Below are 21110 nucleotides of genomic sequence, written 5' to 3'. Positions count from 1 at the left end.
GGGCTGAGGAGACGCACGGCTGACGGGCGGAGCTAGTCCGCCCATCATCATCATCCTCCTCCTCACACCGGCGGCTCAGCTCACCTCCACATACACACACTGACCTTTTGTCTGCGTCTGTGTTATCTACAGGTTGCTGATACAGTGGGGTATAATGTTGACACATGGGGGAGCATACCCGGTGCCCACCTATTGTCATGAGTCCAGGATTAAGCGCCATGTGAGATTTGAAAAGGTTCATGTGTTTGATTCTGACGCCATCTTGTGGTCCGACCACAGCTGTGCCCGCACCAGTGGAAAACCAGCCAGTATGAACATGTTTCAGGACATGACCTGGTGTTAAGGGTCACAACATTTACTGTCTCCATTGACCCTGTGAAACCTGGAGCGAGGATTGAAATCTTTGAACCCTGAGCAAATGGTGTGATTTCTTCCAAAAACATGAGGAAAATGGCAACGAGCCTCTTTAGGAGATGCCCCACAAATTGCAAAAAATATGAATAGATTAGAAAATAGAAAATTAGAAAATTATTATTTTTTTATTAAAAAAACTGTGGGGATAATAAGGAAAAAGCTAGGGGAAAAATATCATTATTATTATTATTATTATTATTATTACTATTATTATTATTTATTTTTAAATTATATGTGTGTTTGTATGTCTTTTTAAATGGACCTTGAGTTTATCAATAAAGCTATTTATTATTATTAATAGAATCAAATATTATAAATAATAATTATTATATCCAAAGGACAGGGGGATGCCATATGTTGTAAAGCCCTCTCAGGCAAATTGTGATTTGTGATATTGGGCTTTATAAATAAAACTGATTGATTGAAATTGATATTTTAATATTAGAAATAAAAGAGAAAATTAAAAGCAAAAAAAATTGTTTAAAAAAAAGAAAAAGAGACATTTCTCTCGTAATAATAATTTATTACGTTTTAAAATTATGTTGCAAAATTATTATAATTTTTAAGTACTCTGTTTAGGTCATTTCCTTGTTTGATTGTTTTTAACTGTTTCTCTTTATGTCTTTCTTTTTTTTTTATTAATTTTTAATTCTAATTTTCTTGCTTTTAATTTTCTCTTTTTACTAATTTCCTGCAAATGTTTGGGGTCATTTCTCCTTTGGTTGCTCATTGCCTTCCCATGTTTTTAAAATAAATCAAGCTAATTTTTTTTAGGTTTCACAGGGTTAATTAATTCCTTATATTTTCTTTAAAATGCGTCAAATATTTATGGCGAGTGGCTTAAATTACAGATCAAGGTGTTCTTTGTTACATAAATACAAATAATGCTTCTTTTACATACACACACACACACACACACACACACACACACACACATACACATTACTGTGTGCTTAGTTGACTCCTACACAAACGACAAACCATAAAACCGTTAAAAATATTCCAAAAATTATTTAATTATCTTTAGGTCATGTTACACTCTCTCTGATTATAACTATTTCTAACAGGAAGGACTACATTTCTCTAACTGTTTTCATCATTTCATCATGTATTCTGTCCCTGCAGTCACCCTGTTAGTTATTAGTTTCTCACCTTAAAAAAAAAAAACCCTAAAATTCCATTCAGACCAATTTCAGGAAGTGGCACGTTTTTTGGAGGAAACTCGGTCCAGTGTGAAGGATTTACAGAGATATATTGGCAGATATTAAATGTTTTCTTCAGTGTCTAATCACTTAAAAAAAGAACCATGGTTTTTGTTACCTTAGAATGAGTTAGTATCTATATAGGGACCTGATCCTCATCCGTGGAGATCAGCATGTTGTATGTTTCTACAGTAGCCCAGAAGAGACAAACCAAACACTGGCTCTAGATAGAGCCATTCACATTTTTGTGTCAGCCCCTCCGTGACAAGGGTGTTGGATTTTAGATGTTTATACATTTTCAAAAACACTGTTTTATTCAGTGTTTCTACCAGTTTAAATCACTGGGTCCATATATTTTGGAGAAATGATAATTCTCACCACTAGATGCCACTAAATCAGTGCCACCCTGTTGGGATAAATTAGGAAGAAAGTTGGTCTAATAAAAAAAAACTTTAAAACATATTTGATAGTTAGAAAAGTTATGTTTATGTGTAGAAAGTTAGCTATAGCACTCACAGCGCTAAGCCAAATTTTCCTCACTGATAAGTTTATGGACCAAAATTAACCCAGTCCAACCATAAGGATTAATATTTGGGTGCTCCAGTGTGGTCACTATGTTTTCTGACAATTACGCGTCACTATTCTTACTTAATACAAAAACCCAACAGTTCCCACATCAGCATTGTGTTTGCCTGCTTGATTTACATTTAGCCCCATCGTTGTTATAGCTGAGCACTCAAGAGCTTCACAATTTGAGGCAGCTCATTCGACATGTTCCAAAAGGTTTGTTCAAATTAAATAAAAATAAATTATGTGCCACACCAAACTAATAACATATACAATAAATATTTATAATGTTGTATAAAAAGGTTGGTGCACATGACAATGTGATGCTGATCTAAAGACAGAACACTGAGTTTAAAGCCTGTAAGCTTGTGCCTAATTTCTATACCACAAATATGGACCTTTAAAAGCCATTATTAATAATCAACTACTGAACATGAATCAAGACTCATTTTATTTTACATTCACATTAATATACATTTGGCTTAAATCTACCAATACAAACAGTCAAGCAAACACTGCTCCCTGAATTTGTCAGTCTACACACTGTAAATGAGGCAAACACGTTTATTTCACCATTCATTTTTAAAGGACACATCATCTCCTACCTCTGAAGCCCTGAACAGGTTCTGCACACAATTACTTGTCCCCATAAACGACCTGACTGAGCACCATGTGTGTATGATATGATATATGATCATTTAACCAAGTGTGTCACATTCACTCCCCAAATTTGAGCTGCCTTTCCTTCTCTAAACTGTGCAGCTCCCTCGCTCGATTCTTCAGCTCCTCTGCTTTCTTCTCATCCTTCTCCGTACCATCCCCAAGTCTGTACATGCGACTTGCATTGGCGCAGCCCCACACATGTCCCAGCTCACAAGCCCTGTTAGCGTACTTCAAAGCTTGATTCATATCCGGCGCCAGTCCTTTGGCATTGCCCTCGATGTACAAAGCACTGAGGTTAAAGCAGGAAGGAGCGAAGCCACTAGCACAGGCTTTCTCGTAGTACTGCCGAGCTATAGTCGAGTCAGGTCCTCCTTCAATAGCTCGTCCATCATGGGCTAACAGACCAACGTTATGGCAGGCATCCATGGACTTCTTTCCGTTGGTATTGCAGGAGCGCATAAAGCAGGAGTAAGCAGTTTTCAGACACTCAGTCACTCCACCTGTTGGGAAGATTTCAAATACCTCACTTGAAAAAAGAGTAGACATACTATAGCAAGAATCATTTAGAAGTGCTGCAAGGATCAAAATTAAAAGAACCCATTTGAAGAATTTAATATTCATGTGTTCACATGTTAACAATATTCATTAGATATTTTTTTTTATTGGATGTATGGAAGCAAATAAGAAACATAAGTATTTAAACTGTAACAGCGACTGAATGTTTAATATTGAAATTTAAACACCATTGAATTCACAGCACTGAGATATTTTACTTTGAAAAACACGTATCTGAATTTATTTGTTCTGAATTCTTATCTATGAAAATTAAATATTAAACCTATTGATTTCCAATTTCAAAAGCTGAATTTGAATATATCGTATTCAGCGTTCATAAATTCAGATCTAAAAGTTCAAATTTCAGAATTAAAAAAGAAAAACCAACAGATTTTTCAACCTAAATTTTCATTTTCATTTGTTTTTTCTTGTTCATATAGTTTTCGATCTTAAGTTGAGGGGAGGTCCGTTGTATAAGCTTATAGCTTCTTGACCTCTCCTGTCACATCCTTATTTTTTTCTATTATTTATCTGGATTCTGTGTAGTTTTTACTATGTGTGCAAATAATAAAATAAATAAATAAAATAAAATAAACTGAATTTGAGCAATCAACTTTAAGTGACATGAATCTGTTTCTTGAAATTCTGAAACTTGAGCTTTTGGATCTGATTTTTTTAAAAATTGAAGAAAAAAAATTAGCTTTTGAAGTTTTTAATTTAACAAATTTCATATTTTAATTTCAAACAGGTGAATTCAGAACAAATAACTTCAGTCATGGTTTTTCGATGTAAAATATTTCCATGCTGTGAATTCTGTGGTGTTTAAATTTCAATACTAAGTGGTTGTTAAAGGGATAGTGCACCCAAAAATGAAAATCCAGCCATTATCTACTCACCCATATGCAGATGGAGGCTCAGGTGAAGTTTTAGAGTCCTCACATCACTTGCAGAGATCCAAGGGGAGAGGAGGTAGCAACACAACTCCACCTAATGGAGGCTGACGGCGCCCCAGATTCAAACGTCCAAAAACACATAATTGAATCCACAAAATATCTCCATACTGCTCGTCCGTAGTGATCCAAGTGTCCTGAAGCCCCGACATAAAAAGTTGTTTGGAAAAACGTTATTTGAACTCTGTTCAGCTTAGGATTGGGACTCGTTAGGATTTTAATGATTCCGATTCCTTACCGATTCCTACATTATATTCATTATACTTGCTATACTTAAACAAGAATATAATAAACACAAATGCAATCATACAAATACAAAAACGTTATTCTAACTGTTGCACAGTACAATTAGATGAAAATACACAGTTGTGTGTGGTGTGTATTTCAGATTTAGAGCTTGTATCATCTCCCTGAGAATATATAACAACAAAGAGTGATTCTCTGATTTCTACAGTAACACTATTGCCTCAAATTAACCACAGCAATGTAATAAAAAAAATACTTATATGCATTCATGCTTGGGCACTGTTATTTACGTGACAACACCTGAACAGAACACACACACACATTGACTGTTGGTTTCTACATCTCTCCTCGCTGGAAGCCTCGGACCTCCCGCCGCCTGCCTTGATCAAACGCTGAAAATTAAATAAAAGTGGGAGACAAGTTTTCCTATTTTATCTTATTTGTTATATTTCTCCTTCTCCCCTTGCTGGAAGCCTCGAACCTCCCGCCACCCGCTCCCGTCTCAAACACGGAGGTCTCCCTCTCCGCTGAGCACCCACGGCGCACGCCCGGCCTGTTAAATAGCCTGTAACCATAACAGCTGTGTGACACAAACTCAGTGCTTTAGTAAGTGCTCCAAATGTGATGGAACCGGTTCCAGAACCGGAACTTTGGACCCAGTTTCAAAAAACAACCGGGTCCGGATCCCAACCCTAGTTCAGCTACAGAGCTACAGGCTACAATGAGGCTAAACACAGAGTTCAAATAACGTTTTTCCAAACAACTTTTTATGTCGGGGCTTCAGGACACTTGGATCTCTACGGACGAGCAGTATGGAGATATTTTGTGGTTTCAATTATGTGTTTTTGGACGTTTGAATCTGGGGCGCCGTCAGCCTCCATTAGGTGGAGTTGTGTTGCTACCTCCTCTCCCCTTGGATCTCTGCAAGTGATGTGAGGACTCTAAAACTTCACCTGAGCCTCCCTCGGCATATGGGTGAGTAGATAATAACTGAATTTTCATTTTTGGGTGCACTATCCCTTTAACATCAAAATACTTCTATTTGCTTCCATATAAAAGCTTCATCTACAAATAAGTCAAACAAAAAATGCCCATCACATACAAACTGTTGCCTTAAGATGCTTTTTTAGTCTGACCAAATTTCCAAAAGGTATTGAATTTATGATGATATGAAAAAAAGCAAGTAAATCCTCACATTAGCAAATATTTGGCATTTTGACCTGATAATAATTAATCATTGATTCAATTATGCAGCTACTCATTTGAACTAATTAATACTAATTTCTATGTAGCCCACATACTGTTGGGTTACAGACACTCCTCCAAGAATGCATCATATTTCAAGCTTTCTTCATGTATTTTTCTTTACTAACTTTATCTTGCAAAGTCACCAGTAATGCCAATACATTCATAAATGCAGTGGTTAAAAAGTCCATCCATTGCTTGTGCACTTCATGTCATAGTATTAGACCTACAGTTTTGTAACAGCTGTGTGACACATGATGCAATGTGACCACAAACATCAGCAGAATAAAATATGGACAGCAACAATCCACTCTGGTGTTTTACCTTTGCCTGTGACGTGGTATGCCCCCAGTTTATAGCAGCTCTCTCCATGTCCATATGTTTCACAGTTATGTTTCAGCACTTGTGCAGTAGATTCATAGTTCTTCTTCACACCCTCCAGGTAGTCTGCGAGCCTTTGGCACCCTGAGAAAAACATTTATTCACAGGAATAAACGACGTTAACACATGTCAAACATTCAGTCTCCATGTCCAACAGTGTTTCAGCACCACTGATCTGAGAACAGCGCAGCGGGCTTTACCTTCAGGATCCTTTTCTTTGTAACACTGGAAGCTGTACTCCACTCCCAAATTGTCCAAGAACTGCTTCACCTCATTTTCATCTTCAAAGTTTATAAGTCCAGCCATGTTTCTTGCACTTGTGCCTTCAAACTTTGCTGTGATCGCATGTGCTGAAGGCTTAGCTGCACTGCATCCACGAGCACTTGTGACCTTGGTGAACGAGTTACTGAGCGATTATACAAAAGTGTTTGCTTCAGATAAAAATCTCAATAAAGATGGCGTCCGTTAACCGTCAAGTAAGTTGTTATCAAAGCGCGTGGTTGTTTTAATGACAGTTTTCCTTTGAAGACAGAAGAAGAACACGGTCACGCTCGTCTTGTGGTGGCCGCTTCCTGGTTTTATAACTGTCCCTAGCAGGCTTCCGTAGTCCAGCCCTCTCTTCTGCTGTTGCACTTCCAGTGTTCTGACCTTTGTTGGCTGTCAGTCTAGTCAAAAATAGACCCAGCTACTGGCTGTGAAAACGATATTCCCCTCCTGACTCCGTAGCTCACAGCTCCAGCCGCTACAGTGAATAGTCGATATCTTTTAAACATGGATTCCGCCACGGCAGCGAACAGCTTTCGGCATTTGTGCACGGAGAGCGATTTTCCACTTCGGAGGCGACAACAAGTGAGCTAGCTGTCTGCTCGCTCGCCGTCCTCTCCTCCTCGTACCTGTGTTGTCAGACAGGTTAGCATAAGTCAGACAGGTGAACGTTGCAAAGTGAAACGGCTAACAGCGGAGCCGCTCGGCAGCTAACCGTAGCTAGCTTAGCTTTATTTCTCGCCGTTTAGAAAGCGACACCAGTCTCGGTTGCATAAGCTAAAACATCTTTCAAGCCATGGCCTGTAGTTTCCTAAACACGGTGAGTTTCAGCTTTGCTTTCAGGTATTTTGTGTGACGTATGTGTTTTTACGAGCTCAGTCGCTGCGTCGCATTACGTTAAAATAGCATATGAACAAATTGGAGTGAATGCAACCGCAGCAACAAATCTCCCTTTTTTGTTTCCAGGATGAGGCGTCTCCACCGGCTCTGACCGACCTGTGTCTGACCCATGTGAGCCAGAACCTGGAGTGTTTCTGTGTGAAGCGTCCTGATGGCTCCCTGTGCTTCAGAGAGGCTGTGCTCTTCCCTCAGGAGCTCGCAGACCAGCTGCTGGCTAAGATGGCCACTGAAGGTAAACCTGGACCTCCAAAGACAGGTCATGCACAGGTGTAGATTCTGGGGGGGCTAAATATGTTGAACATGTGCATTTGTCCCCTTCTTGATAAAATTTGAGACATGACTTTTACACTATAAACTGATGCAGAAAGGCACCAGTGGGTGCTCAGAATTCACCAGAATGCAGGAATTAAGGGGGTAATGCTCAAAATTTTCTGGCAGAGGACTTCCATACCCTGCGTTTCATATTCTCCTGAGACCTAAGCTTTTGTTTGGTTTGCATTTAAAATCTCCCAGCTATTTGGGATAAGTAGGACCTGATAAGTATAAATAAACATTGTCTTTTCACATCAGCAGGTATCAAGGGACTATATTCAACTTATCTTGCATTGAAACATGCATTATGACAACTTAATAAGGTTTATGTATGTTTTTAAATGAAGTGGAGGAGCCTACAAGTGTTTTGTTTAGTTTGTCTCAGAGGCTCCACAGACTGCGGACTCTGCAGCTCAGCTCAGCTGTCTGCTGCTGCGAGAGAAGTGTCCTGCTTCTTCTTCTTCTTCTTCTTCTTGTGTAACCTTGTGTGTATTGGTGGTTAATACAGCATTATTAAAAAAAAAAAAAAATAGCTCAAATGCGACCCCCAGTGGTAAAATTAGGTATATAATTCGATATATTGGTTTGGTTAGATATTTGGCTTACCGGCAAACCGGTTGGAAAATTTTCAAACCGCACAAGCCTAGCCTTTATCATCAAAAGAGATGATAACAAAGTCCCGGTGTCCTTCAACAAGCTGATTCAAATGAGCACTTTATAATTAAAGCTACACTTACCCTTCTGGAAATTTTACACTTTTCTTTGTTTAGGTTAAAATGCTATTAATAAGCTGATGGCACACTAAAATGTAAGTGAATTCCACCAGAGATAAAAACTCATAATTGTACCATTCTCATATGGTTCTAAGAAAACTCCGACCAATCATTGATTGGCCGAGTGTCCTGTCTGTCTTCCCCACATGGTGGCGTCCAACTGACGTAACTGCTCGGGTAGCAGGGTTGCGTTTGACTGTGCGGGACAGGTAACATTACGTTTAGTTTACTTCAAATATAACATATAACGTTATATATGACAACACAGCATCCAGTTGCTAATGGCTAACGTTAGCCTACTGTAGCGTAGCCTCTGAAACATTAACGTTATCTTCCTTGTGCGTTTCCACTTACTAGTAACGTTAACTCTACTATCTAACATTAGCACTGTAACCTTATTCTAAAACTCATCAGTCATCACTGACTCCGGTTGAGTTTTAAAACTCCGGGGTTGACTGTCTTGGTTGTAACGTTACACTCGCTCTCCTCTTCCATGTATCTAACGTTACCATGCCAACGCCTACATCTATCATAGACATAATGGAGGAGGGGTGTGGGACTTTGGAGGGAGGTGGAGTTGTGGATGTTCAATTTTTTTTCTAAGTGCTGTGTGAAATGCAAGAAAGGTAAGAGCTGCTTTAACAGTGTCTTAGCTCGTTATCGTAGCTAAAATTGGTGACATCTGTTGCCATCAAACTACAAACATTATTAATCATAAATAAACAAGTTTCAACCATGCACTCTGATCAGGTTTTGTACCTTGTCCACGTTTGTGATGGTGTCGGCTGCAGATTGACTTGGCAGAGATGGCTGCCGTCTTGTTTTTACATGGATTAATGTATTGTGGTTTAACTGCCACTGGATGGCACAAAAATTGTCCACAAATGAGGACAACAGGCTTAAGCTAAGCAGAATGATGTATAAGGTCCAGTAAACCCAAAATGTGATGTCCTGATGAGGACACAGGGTCTCAGGAGGATATGTGTGCCCTGCAAGTGTTGAAATGAAACTTATGGCCCCTGCAGTCCTGAACAGGGCTGGCGATTCCTGAGCCTACAAACCCCCACAGTTAAGATCTGTAGTTTAGTTTTTACACTGTTAAATCACCTGTCGAACCTTTTAATACCAACCTGAATAACTCTTGATTAAAAACAAAAGGAAATCTAAACTTGCATACATCTCCTAGCTGACTGCTGCTTCTATATCTTTCGGACCTGTGTGTAATTGACAAGCAAGAGTGAAAACATTGAATTTCCCCTCAGGGGGATTAATAAAGGAAATAAACTTAATAAACTTAAACTTTAAAAAAAAAAAAAGTAAAGAACAGCCACTTAATCTGATGCCATGTTGTCACCTAAACCGTGCCGTTGGTAAACAGAGGCAGTATTGTGCAAGCCCTGCTCAGTCCTGCATGACGCCGCAGATTAAACTTAACTCGGGTTCATTCCACTGCAGGTCTGCTGAATGACAGCACAGTGGGTGTATTTCGGAACTGTGAATACCTGCGGCTGAGACGAGCCTGTGTCCGTACAGCGCGAATCTCTGCAGAGGCCTTCCAGAAAGCCCTCTGTCCTCACAGGCTGTTGGAGCTGGACGCTGCCAGGGTCAACGCAGACCTCACTATTCCTGATATTCTACAGGGACTGGCCACCAATAAATATTGTCAGGTAAAGTGAGATCATGTCAGCTTGTGTGACTCAAAAAAATAAGTTCTCAAACCACCCTTTTATATTTAAAGAACTGAAACTCATTGTCTGTTGGGTGTTTTCCCTCAAACATCCTGCAGGAGTCCCTCCAGCGACTTGTCTTAACAGGCCTCACCATGTCCTCTCTGGAGGAACCAATCCGGTATCGCTTCAGCTCCCTCCAGGGCCTCCGCTCCCTGTCTCTAGCCAACGTAGACTTCTATGACTCTGGGCTTGTTGATGTTTGTTCGCTGCCTCGGCTGGAGAGCCTCGATCTTTCCAACACTTCAGTCACCAACCTGAGCCCACTGCTGGGCCTGAAGGAGCGGCTGCGCTCGCTAACGCTGCACCAGCTGAAGAGGCTGGAGATGAGCACTGCTCAGCTGCTGGGAGTCATAGGCCAGTTGGATGTGTTGCAGGTTAGTGGAAGGATGGAGTTTTGCACTGTGTGTCCAATATGAAACCTGCTTTTATTTATTGTTTTGTGCTGAGAAGAACACGCAGCCATGCTTGTTTTGTGTTACTCAAAATACTACTGTGTGTGTGTTTGTGTGAAACATTGTCTGTGCAGCACCTGGACATCAGTGATGACAAGCAGTTTACCTCTGACGTGGCTCGTCAGCTGCTTGGACAGCCAGGGATCCTGCCTGCTCTTGTTTCTTTGGATGTCTCAGGGAGGAAGCAGGTGTGTGTGTGTGTGTGTGTGTGTGTGTTTCTATTTGTCAATGAGCATTTCAGCTAGATTGCAAAGAAATCATACAGGCCGTAGAGTTGAATTGTAATTTCGTACATGTGTGAACGTTACAGGTGACGGATGCAGCTGTCAAGGCTTTTGTTGAGGAGAGACCAGGGATGACCTTTGTGGGACTTCTGGCCACAGATGCTGGCTTTTCTGACTTCCTCTCCGGAGAAGGAAATCTAAAGGTAGGTATAGATGTCTATATTAACATTGATAACATGCATATAGAAATCCAGGTTTGCTACAGTAAATGGTCTTTTGTGTAAAAACAGGTGACAGGAGAAGCTAATGAGACCCAGATCTGTGAGGCCCTGCGTCGCTACAGTGAGAGGGAAGGCTTTGTGAGAGAGGCTCTGTTTCATCTCTTCAGCCTGACGCATGTCATGGAGAAACCCAGGCCCGACATCCTCAAGGTGAGACTACGACGTTTTTGTCTTTCTAACAGTGTAGATTATCAGATTACCTTGTTTTATTATGCATAAGCAGTACATACAATGTCATATCTGATCCACATATTTATCTGATAAGTGATGAAGAGTCACATTTCCTTCTAAAAAGAGTATATTGTCAAAGCCGTACACCCCCACACAAGTTCCTCATCTGTCTCACTTAACATTAAATTCATTCCCTCCTCTCTTGTTTTTTCCCCTAGCTGGTAGTTTTGGGTATGAAGAATCACCCTGCCACTCTGAATGTCCAGCTGGCAGCCAGTGCCTGTGTGTTCAACCTGACAAAGCAGGACCTGGCAGCAGGAATGCCAGTGCGACTGCTGAGCACCGTCACTCAGCTTCTGCTGGAGGCCATGAGGACGTTCCCCAACCACCAACAGGTAACGTCATGCCTGCACTGCTTTCCCAATATCATACATCATGCATGTCATATCAGTCATGGGAACTGTGAGAGAAGGGGTAGGGAGATATGGACAAAAATTCATATCTCGGTATTTACAGGCTGACTGGCGACACACGATATATGTCTATGGGCGACACGTTCACTTGCAAGTCAAAGCCACATTTGAGATGTCACTCGCACTTTTATAAAAACAGACTGTGATCAAAATAAAATGCAAAGACAAGGATTTTTTCCCCTGTTTGAAAATATACAGCTGCACAACACATCAAGTAAAAATTACATAAAATAAATAGCAGAGCTGTACGTTAATGTTTTTGCACACAGCACTGGAGCTACAGACGTTTAAAGGTTTGCAGCACAGGACACTGAACTATAACATGACTATGAAAGTATCAGGTAGGTTTGAAACAATTAAAAATCTTTATGGGTGGAGTCAAAAAGTCGTTTTCCATGAAATCTAGTGCTGGAAAATGATTTAAATATTTTCATTTATTTAGGTTATTAACCTTTACTTATGCATAGAGCATCACCAGAGAGGCCAAGGGAGGGAACGAGCGAGAGACACTTTGTCCACGTTATATACGTCTTGTATATGAAACGTCTGTGTTGTCGCTGCATTTTTTAAACAGATCTGTCGCCAGCATCCAGGCGCTGTCTCAGTGTCACAAAATAGACTACAACTACCAAGAAGAACGGTGACACGCTATGATCCACCTCACACATAAACTAGCAGTGCAGCGCTGTACTGCACATGTGCCGCGGTAATTTTATTCACCTCATAGACTGATATAGTGTAGCACGTGCAACTTATAGACCGATGTCGCGCTGTAGATTAATTAATAGGCAGATTAAATACCCCTGTGCCTCTGAGTGTTGCCGAAGAAGGTGAACACTGGTATGCGTCATGTAATACAACTTGATTCTATATCGATATAAGCAGTGTTGTCTAAATTGTTTTCTTGCTTGAAAATATATCGATGTATCGTCGATGGTCGTTTCATCACCCAGCTCTAAAAAGGGGCATCTGATATTCTGTGGAAGAGTTCATTCTCATGCATTAAATATAAATATGTTTTGTGTGGCATGTCAGCAGTTCCCAGCAATGATGATAACAAGACAAGCAAGGCACAGATGAATATAGAAAACACCCTCTGCTAAGCTAAATGAAATGTTTTAGTTAATGTACTGTTGAGCAGGAAACACAAAAATGAAGAAAAGCTTTTTATTGTTTTATAACTACTGATTTTAAAATGTTAATATTGAACCTGCAATGTGCTTTATAGTACACACAAAAAGATACGCCTTTATTGATCTCAATAGGGGAAATACCGGTGTTGCAGCAGTACAATGACAGAAATTAGTACAGATAAATAGGGAAGTAAAGAATAGAATTAAAAATAGAAACAGTGCAAATTATGCTTCCCCAGTGCAGCTCAGGGTCAAAGTTATTTGTAAAGGGCACCATGATAAAGAAAACCTTTCAGTTTTGACGGTGTCAGGATTATGTTTACACTCCAGACTTTTTTCCCCAATATTTTTGAGCCACGTGTACACACTATGTTCTTAATTCACACTCACAACCTGCCTGTGTACAGACATAATCTCCAGACATAAGCCTGCCCTGCCTGAACCAACCACACTGGCAGCTGCAGTTAGTCACGAACAAGACAGAAGTAATAATTGAAGCTTGAGAGCGAGCTAGAGTTGGAGGCCTCGTCTGAGTGTAGAGGGTGGGTCACAGTGTTGGTATGTAAATATCCAAGAGAGGGGAAAACTGTATGCAACCTGAGTGCATTGTGACAGCCTGAAACAGCCTCTTTTGTGTTACTCACCATGGATGGAGATAAGAGCTTCATTTAATGAAGTGCAATGCAAGACTATTGTGCTTTCTAAACCATTAATACAATTTAAAAATCAGTGTTGCCTTAACTGGAGCCAAATGTAGGGATCTGGTTGGAACTGGATTAGTCATCGTGGAAAGCAACATGTACAGATGTAAACCAGATGTATTTGCTGGATATTGTGTTGTTTGCTGGGCCTGTGCACAGAAACACAGCTGATAAGAAGAGGAAAGTACAGTAAAAGATTGCGTGAGGTCATTGCAGTCACATGTTCAGGTTTTGGACTGATGCCTGTTTTCTCTGTCTACAGCTGCAGAAGAACTGCCTGCTGTCTCTGTGCAGCGATCGCATTTTGCAGGAGGTTCCATTCAACAGGTGAGAAATACTCATTCAGCATTTATTAAAATAATGTTAACATGTTTTTATAATGTACATTTCAAATGGTTACATCTTTTTAAAAGGGACGTAATATATAAACGACTGAAGAAGTAAATGTGCATCAGTGGAAGCAAAGCAGGAAATCAAAAAGGAAAATAATTAAAAGGTTATAATATAAAATCAAGTCTGTCAAATGTGTAACACATTTACAACTCAAGTATTTTCTTCCTTTTCCTGTTTGCAAGGTTTGAAGCTGCCAAACTCGTGATGCAGTGGCTTTGCAACCACGAAGACCAGAACATGCAGAGGATGGCTGTGGCGATCATTTCCATACTGGCTGCTAAGGTACATGATGTGTTGCATTCATATTATATGCATTCTCAGCACATTTGTAGGGTTATTCTTGAACTCTTCTTGAACTCTTCTTGCCTTTTCCAGTTGTCCACAGAGCAGACGGCTCAGCTGGGAGCAGAGCTGTTCATCGTCAAGGTAAGCCTCTCATTTCAGCTCTGTTCTTTTCCTTCTTTACTAATGGACAAAAATAAAAGGCTAATTATGCCTGTGCGCCGTAGCCGGGTTGTCCGTCTGTCCTCTTTTCTTAAATGCAATATCTCAAGAACACCTTTAGGGGATTTCCTCAAATTTGGCACAAACGTCCACTTGGACTCAACAATGAACTGATTACACTTTGGTGGTCAAAGGTCACTGTGACCTCACAAAACTTGTTATTGGCCGTAACTTATGAATTCATACGCTAATTATGACAAAATTTCACAAAAATGTCTGATGGAAAAAAATGATTAAGGGCCCGTACACATGCTGCGTCTTTAACCACCTGAAAACACGAGGTCAGTCACTGGGCGTTGGATCATAGCCTATTTACCCGAAATCCTGAGTGCAGAGTTGATCTTCTTCCAGGAGCTGTTTATAAGTGTGCAGGCCTATCGTCTGTGGGACAGATGTAAAGCTCTGGCAGCCCTGCACTAACATGATCAGCTTTTCCATATTTACCACAGACATATTTACGGGAAAAGGGAAAGATATCTGTCAGCTGTGATTGGTTGTTCCTCGTCACATGGTTGTGTGCTGCTGTGTTTGAAAAGTTGAACTCTGTTTATCTCAGGGCACTGCGATGACATCACTCTGGCATTTGAGTGCGTCTGCTGTGTGTCTACATTGAAAACAATGAATTTGAGGGTGCAAGAAACGTGGCATGTGTACAGCCTCTAAGTGATGACATTTTATATCCCAAAGGTCAATTTACAGTGACATCATAATGGCCTGCAAAAACCTCCCTGGCCGTTTTTCAACATCATAACTCAGGCATACAACTGTGAGCTGGTAATTCCTGTTTTCAATGCTAATGTTGTCCCTCCTCCCTGCAGCAACTGCTCCACATTGTGCGTCAGAAGGCTACTCAGGGCGTGGTGGACGCTACCCTCAAATTCACACTGAGTGCACTGTGGAACCTCACTGATGAATCACCAACAACCTGCCGCCATTTCATCGAGAACCAGGGCCTGGATCTGTTTATTAAAGTTCTAGAGGTACACAGAAATGTCCGCATGTACATGTAAATAAACAGCAAGCATCAACAGCTCAGAGCAGATTACCATATTAGTTCATTATCACACTTAATTACATGTTGCTCTGCAGATGTATGTAAGCCTGTGGGGCAGGCTGACTCACTGTTGTTTTGTTTCCACACCTCCCCCACTCCCACCACCCCCCCTCTGCAGTCTTTCCCCAATGAGTCCTCGATCCAGCAGAAGGTTCTCGGCCTGCTGGTGAGTTCACTGCTCTCTTATTACCCTCTAGAAAAAAACAAAAATTGAATACATTTACAATATTAAAACATCATTACTCTTTTTGTTGTGTAGAACAACATAGCCGAGGTCGGAGAGCTTCATGTGGAGCTGATGGTGCAGGGCTTCTTGGACCACATCAGCAACCTGCTGCACAGCCCAGAGGTGGAGGTCAGCTACTTCGCTGCGGGCATCCTCGCACATCTGACGTCACGAGGGGAGGCAGCCTGGACGCTCAGCCCTGAGCTTCGGTCCTCGCTGCTGGAGCAGCTGGTAAGAGTCAGTAAAACTTCTTCTAACGCCCACATGTAGACACTGTGCACAGTTATTTTGAAAAGTTTTGTGTTGTTTTTTATTTCTGTCTCTCTCTAGCATGATGTCATTATGCAGTGGCCCCCGCCTGAGTGTGAGATGGTGGCCTACAGGTGAGACGCAGCTGCTCTACTGTAATAATAAAGCAGACAAACACATTAACACAAGCAGGTCCTACATTTCCTTACAGGCTCAGCAGTGAAACTGTCATAACCTGTGACAAAAATTAACCCAATTCTGCCGGGAACTGAAATTCTCTGACAGCTGTTACCTGACAGCAAATCTAAGTCAAAGTCTGTCAAACAGTTTCTGAAATACAGCCATTGTCGTACCATACCATATTAAGTCTTTGTGCACATGGGACTGTTTTTCCATGTTTCTATGTATTTTAGGGGAAACAGTCATCCCATGTGCTCAAAGACTAAAAATAGCAATAGCACGACAAGAAAATGGCTCAGAAACTACAAGGAGCACAATCAAGTATTTGGTATCTGTAAACTCATAACAAGTTGAATCAAGGATATGCACACACACATGCAGTGTAAAAAAATATGGAAAACATTTAATAAACATAATGCAGCGCTTTTTCTAACTTCTAACTTGACTTTGGCTAAAACTGTGATTTTCCATGTGATCCAAAAGTTGTACTGTTGTACGTATGGACCAGATTTCAAATCCTTAGAACAATCACAACAAATGTTTTGGCATTTTTACTTATCATACTAAATATAGTCTGTGGGCACAAACAGTGTAATGAAGGATGGATCATCGAGCAAGTCTGCTCAAATTTATTTTCATACAGTGCTGGAAAATGTGTTTTAAGGGAGCGCCTTGAAAAGCAAGTCAGTAAAACGTTTCATGCATGTTTTATGTTGAGCTTTAGAGTTGATGTTGGTGTGAATTAGAGTCAAAACAGCCTTTTCTTAGAAGTCAAAAGATCCACAGTCAGAACTTTAGCACGTGACATGCAGTATAAACTTCTATATTCTTGTTGTCTCTTGTTGTTTAGGTCATTCAACCCCTTCTTTCCCCTACTGGAGTGCTTTCACACCCCTGGTGTCCAGCTGTGGGCAGCCTGGGCCATGCAACATGTCTGCAGCAAGAACGGTGAGAAATTTACTGACATCTGTTTGGATGGTTATTTACCAGAGGGTGACACAGGAGTGGATTTTCACTCCTGTCCTATGATACTTGCACACAAAAAAACTCCTGTGTCATCCCAGTCCAGGAAAGAAGGACTCCCATCCCACCCTGTTCCCATCTTGTGTATTTAAATAATAAAGAAAGTGTTTATTAATATTAGAACTGCATATTTATTTTGAGAAACTGAGCATATTCAATCAACTAAACACTGAGGCAAAAGTTCTTGGTAATAAACCGTATTTTGTCCAACTGCTACAAACATGTGGCAAATAACTCCTCCGTTACACATAATGAGAAGTCCCATTAAAGCGCTAACTGAAATTAGCATCACGATCTCGCTATTATCCTAAACGATCCATTTTACTTCACATGCTTAACATAAGGTAAGTATGTGTCCTCATAACTATGGCCATATATTTCCTGTGCTCAGTGGGAAGGATCTAACAGCTGCTGATTCAAATTACTAGCTCAATATTATTGATTCCCGTCCCGCCTGCTCCCATTACCTTTATTTCTGTCCCATCCCAGTCGTGAGGAATGTTGAAATTGAATCCTATCCCACAGGAATCCCACAGAAATCCTGTGACCCACAGGATTTCCCAAAAAAATGTCAGCCTCTTTTTTATTCACTTAACAGCTGACAGATTTGAAGTTGTATTCCCCCGTGTGTTACAGCCGCTCGCTACTGCAGCATGTTGTTGGAGGAAGGTGGGCTGCAGCAGCTGGAGCTCGTGCATACGCACCCACAGACCCACAAAGACGTCAAACTGTTGGCGAAGAGCATTCTGGAGAGCCTGCAGCGCCACAGAGCCCGCACCGGCCAGCCTGCACAAACACATACGAGTCGCCGCCCGCCACCACAATAACCTCACAGAGGTAAAGATTCACACACTAGTGGTTATTTGCTGTCTCAGTCTCATGATGGCTCGAGGTTTTTCATTCTTGTGCATTTTCTCTTTCAGAAAATGAGGCTTCCTGACCAAGAGGAGGATGTGAGCTGGGTCCCACCACAGAGGGGATTTTGTATGTGTGTGTGAGTGCATACCCCACGCACAAACACACTTTATCAAGAATGTCGAGAACATTTAAGGACAAAGACTTTGCAGTTCTTTGCACACACACTAACTTTATTTATTTTCTTTGTGTTTGTTTCAAAACAAAAAAATGTTTCTGTGTGTGCTAATGTCATGATAAAAAATTAAGTTATGAGAACTGTCGATCAGTTACTCTCAAATCTCAACAGGAGGTTTGTTTCTGTGCTCGCTCTTGTTAGTCTGACATCATGATGATTTTCGTACCAAAAACAAAAACAAGTTGTCAGTGCACATGTACAAATCTCAGTGTGGGATTGAACCCCCCCCCCCCCCAAAAGCTCCACTGAGGATCGACACCCTCTAGCTCCCGTATGTTACTGAGGGCTCTGGTTGCCGAATTGGTCGATTAGCTTATTAGATATACGCATGACGCTGCTGTGAGCTCAAGCATGCTGGAGTTTGTCTGAATGCTCGTAATGTTCATTTTAGGAATGCTTGCTTGTTTGTTTTGTAGCAGTGTTCTGTTCACTGACACCCACGCCTCTGGGTCCTCAATACTGCTGTTGCTCTCCTCTTTATTTAGTCTTTTATCAGCTAATGCCTTTTGATTTGATGTGACAGGACACTTGCCCAGGGTGTGTTCAGTGGGTTCAAATGTTTCAAACATTAAAGATGAAAACCTAAATTATAGAGAAGTTACATGTCTTTGAGAAGCTCCAGTGCGTTTTCTTTTTTAAATGTTTGGCGGCCCTAAATGTGTCGTATCAGCAGCAAACCAGCAGTTCTGTAAATCAGAAGATCCAGAGTTGAAATAAGCTGAAATGATACCGTCAATTATGTTTGGAAAACTACATGTCCTCCTTGGACACAAATGGCAATAAGTGGTCAGTATAGTCATGATGAATGTACATGTGTTTTGAGTCAGAGCTGTTTTCTCTTTGAGAAACTTGTGTATATATCGGTATGTTTGCTGTGCTTCCCTGTGCGTCTGAAAGACAGAGACAGAGCTTCAGTGTGAGCATGTGTATGTATGTCTGTACAAGCAGCTGCATCATAAAGGCTGTGTGTCATTTGTAAATAATAGGAAATGAGAGAGAAATAGGAATTGTTTTTTTCAGGACTAGTTGAATTGATTGCATGGAAATTGTTATACAGTATGTTCTAGGCTTGGGCGGTATCAAGGTATGACCATATACGGAGGTATTCAGAGATCCTGAAAGTTTGATTTTCAATACAGTCAAAAATACAGATGCTCCTCTTTCTTAAGCCGTGTTTATACTTGTGCGTCAGCTCTACGCCATACCCCAAACACGTGGCCAACGCCGTTGTGAGCATTTATACTTGTGCGGTGGTGTGTCTGTCACTCTGCAGTTACACCTCCAAAACACTAGTGGGCAGCAGGGTTTCTGTGAAGTGCAGTAAAGTTTAGTTGATTCAAAACACATTAAACACACATTAAACATGGCTTAATAGAGACAGTTTCAAACACAAATCAGCTTCACTATAACTTGCAGCATTCACAAACACTTGTCTTTATCTGGACACATTTTCCCCACAAATACAACATGCTAACATTATTAGCACAAGCCTATGGCATTTTACATTGTATAAATTAGCCTAGCAAGGAGTCAGGGTAAAGTAAAACCTAAGATTTAAACACATACATGTTAGAGAACACTTGTTGAAAACCTGAAAAGACTGGGATCTATATGGGACTAAATCGTGGAGTTAGACCATTAAACTGTTGTCCAGGATTTTTTGTGCGAGTTGAGTTTTGTTGTTGTTGAAAAAATAAATAAAAAACTACTATTCTGTTGCAGACTGAGAAGAACTAGGTTGTTGAACGAGGTATTTTCGGGCAGGTCAGTGTCCTCTTTTGATTTACCCGGACTTTAGAAATGCAGCATTGTAAGCTAGACTGATAGACATGCTACAATGACTCCTGTCACCAGGATCTCAGCTTTTCCACTTTGTTTTTGTTTGTTTGTTTTACACAAATAACATCATATACCATATGACCCAGTAAAATGTCAGGAAGGTACGAAAATATAGATACCGCCCAAGCCTAGAATGTTGCGTTGTTTGTTTATCTAAGAATTATGATAAGAACAAAGTAAACACAGAGAAGAAACACAGTTTACCTGAAGAGAGTGGGGGTGTTATTGGAAATATTTCAGAGTATATTTCTGCTCTGAAATGACTGGACATGTGACGTTAGTATCAGGACCAGGAGGGTGTTTTACTAGGTATTCTGCAGAAGCTACTTTCTGTAGGAGCTGACCTCGATGCCCACATTCTCCTTTTTCATCAGAAGTCTTGGTTCTCATTAAGGCCCCAGCGTCTTTCTCTCTGCAGTCAAAGCTAATGCTGCTTATATGAACTGCTGTCAGACGCCTGATACAACAGTTTTGAGGCACAGTGGATTTTGGCTTCAGCAGACTTGTATGTTAACGGAATAAAGAGAATATATCAGGTGAGTGAAAAAAAAAAGTACTCTAAAACAAGCAAATCCATCACCTTATTTGCTCAGTGAATTTCAGCCTTATTGTTTTCTGTAAATCAGCTGTTGTACAAGCTTGTTAATTATGCACGTGTCCTGAGCTGATCTCTTCAGTTTCGAGGAGGGCAAAGAGCAGCAGATTACACAGAATCTGTTCTCGCTCCTGATGTTTTGGATTGTTTATTCGAGCCTCTGAACATCTCCCTGGAACACGGCCAGTTTAATTTCTCACAATTCAGATGGTAGAAACAAAAAGTCAAGCTATTGTATGTCTGCCATGACTGTGCCATGTCGCTGCCGAGAGTCACATTTTCGAGTTTGGAAATAAAGAATGTACATTCCCATAAAC

The 21110-nt window shown here is 40.7% G+C and overlaps 2 protein-coding genes across 2 annotated transcripts; one reads left to right on the top strand and one right to left on the bottom strand.

Annotated features, from left to right (window-relative positions):
• Positions 1-2615: 2615 nt before the first annotated feature.
• coa7 (cytochrome c oxidase assembly factor 7) lies at positions 2616-6858 on the bottom strand. Its single transcript, XM_033622202.2, has 3 exons — positions 6424-6858; positions 6167-6307; positions 2616-3346 (listed from the first exon to the last, which is right to left on the bottom strand). The coding sequence occupies exons 1-3, from the start codon at positions 6527-6529 to the stop codon at positions 2901-2903; spliced, it is 693 nt and encodes a 230-aa protein (XP_033478093.1). The 5' UTR covers positions 6530-6858; the 3' UTR covers positions 2616-2900.
• zyg11 (zyg-11 family member, cell cycle regulator) lies at positions 6838-21109 on the top strand. The gene is made up of 18 exons (XM_033622201.2): positions 6838-7307; positions 7454-7619; positions 9928-10139; positions 10259-10576; positions 10729-10842; positions 10965-11081; positions 11169-11309; positions 11549-11725; positions 13900-13964; positions 14213-14312; positions 14406-14456; positions 15353-15514; positions 15707-15754; positions 15848-16045; positions 16145-16197; positions 17094-17191; positions 17903-18103; positions 18190-21109. The coding sequence occupies exons 1-17, from the start codon at positions 7284-7286 to the stop codon at positions 18091-18093; spliced, it is 2235 nt and encodes a 744-aa protein (XP_033478092.1). The 5' UTR covers positions 6838-7283; the 3' UTR covers positions 18094-18103; positions 18190-21109.
• The last annotated feature ends 1 nt before the right edge of the window (position 21110 follows it).

This window comes from Epinephelus lanceolatus, chromosome 6, assembly GCF_041903045.1.
Source record: "Epinephelus lanceolatus isolate andai-2023 chromosome 6, ASM4190304v1, whole genome shotgun sequence".
In the NCBI taxonomy this organism is placed as follows: domain Eukaryota; kingdom Metazoa; phylum Chordata; class Actinopteri; order Perciformes; family Serranidae; genus Epinephelus; species Epinephelus lanceolatus.
Note: the sequence above shows the minus strand (reverse complement) of the source record. Positions and strands in the feature narration are given on the sequence as shown.